The following is a 1,595-nucleotide window of genomic DNA, read 5'->3' as shown; positions in this document are numbered from 1 at the left end:
AACAACATATATTCTATTTCATCACATAAACCGCGGTGCAGAAGTGTAAAAAAGCCATTTTAATAAAAATGATATAACACTAGTGTAACAACACTGACTTGACGTCACTTGCGTTATTTACAAACATAGCGTTTAAGCGCACTTATGTAGCCTTACACTATAGGCGTTTCAATAAACCAAAACACTTAATGTACTGATAAGGAGGCTATGCTCAGCATTGTAGACATAATGCTTCAGCTTTTTGATTAAAATGTGCGGTAATTTTAAAAACCAAAATAAGAAGATCTGTTGTGTATATCCGTTCATATGATTAATATGGTGGATAAATCATTGTCAATATTTTAGATTTTTTCATCACAACATCTGAACTGTTAATCACGCACATTTTGAAGATATTGTAAGGGAATGTATGTCTTAGTGGTTATGTAGGTAGAACCGTGTGTAGCTTACTGACGATGCACTGCATCGTTCAACATGTATAAGCAGTAGCATTATATACTAGACATGTGACAATCATGTACTTACGACAAAACTTTATTCTTTTTATGCATATCAATGTTGAATGCATAAAAAATCAGTTGCACATCAAAATAAACACAAAACTGACATAAACCGAAAGTAATATGTACACAGGTACTGGTAACCTTACATTGGCTTAAATTTATACACTGGAAAAAAACCGTCAAAATTAAATTGCTTTTTTAACTATTTACACTCATGGGTAAATCTTGTTTAAGTTTTGTTCATGTACAAAGGCATTCACTGTCGGAAAAAATCAGTTAATTTTGTCTGCTTTTTGGCTTTCCCTATTTCAACTGAAAATTTCTCAAGTTCATGTAAACTTCCGAAAACAGAATCACACGAATCAGACTTAGAAAGAACAAAGCGTCTGCAAGTGTCTATAGCATTAAGAAACTCATTCATGGTGGGTGGGGGTCATCAACAGTCTCAGAGTCACACTCTTCGTCACTCTGCGACAGGGTTTCAGTGGGTTTCAATTTTTGCTGTACCTCCGCTATTATATCGCTATCGGACTTCTGCTCAACGGAGACAACATTCTCATCGGCATTTATGTAATCATCAAAAGAAATGTTTTTGTCTATGTCACTGAATACTCTAAGGCGATTCCATTTCGATGCCAATTCAGCCAGCGGAATGTCATCGTCCTCGAACTCGTCTGTGTCAGACGAATCGGAAACATGCCCCTGCGGGGTCGCATTAATTTCATGCTGTGCTTGATTCATAAATCCAGCCATTCTAAAACAATTCTGGATACACGTCGGTGTTACATCTTTCCATGCCGCATAAAACCATTGTATGGCTTTTAGAATGTTAATCTGTTTATCGATATGTTTGTCTAGACATGAAATAATATGGTCAAGGACACGTGACCTGTAATGCCTTTTGAATGAAAAGATAATCCCTTGATCACAGGGCTGTAACTTAGATGTAGTGTTAGGTGGGAAAAACAACAGTTTTACAGCTTTTAATCCCTCGATTTTCGGATGGGCCGGGCAATTATCAACAAACAATAGAATAGATCTTTTCTCACGAGACCGCTCTTCCACAACAAACTTGTGCAGCAAATTATCGTT

The 1,595-nt window shown here is 36.5% G+C and overlaps 1 protein-coding gene across 1 annotated transcript; it reads right to left on the bottom strand.

The window, feature by feature from the left end:
* Positions 1–443: 443 nt before the first annotated feature.
* On the bottom strand, positions 444–1,595 carry LOC132735335 (tigger transposable element-derived protein 4-like; the record flags this gene model as incomplete). The annotated part of the gene is made up of 1 exon (XM_060722277.1): positions 444–1,595. A coding segment is annotated over one exon (675 nt), but the record flags the coding sequence as incomplete, so codon positions are not given.

The sequence above is a fragment of the Ruditapes philippinarum genome, unplaced genomic scaffold (genome assembly GCF_026571515.1).
Source record: "Ruditapes philippinarum isolate M1 unplaced genomic scaffold, ASM2657151v2 ctg780_1_1_1_1, whole genome shotgun sequence".
NCBI classification, from domain to species: Eukaryota; Metazoa; Mollusca; class Bivalvia; order Venerida; family Veneridae; genus Ruditapes; species Ruditapes philippinarum.
This window is presented reverse-complemented; position numbering and strand designations above follow the sequence as displayed.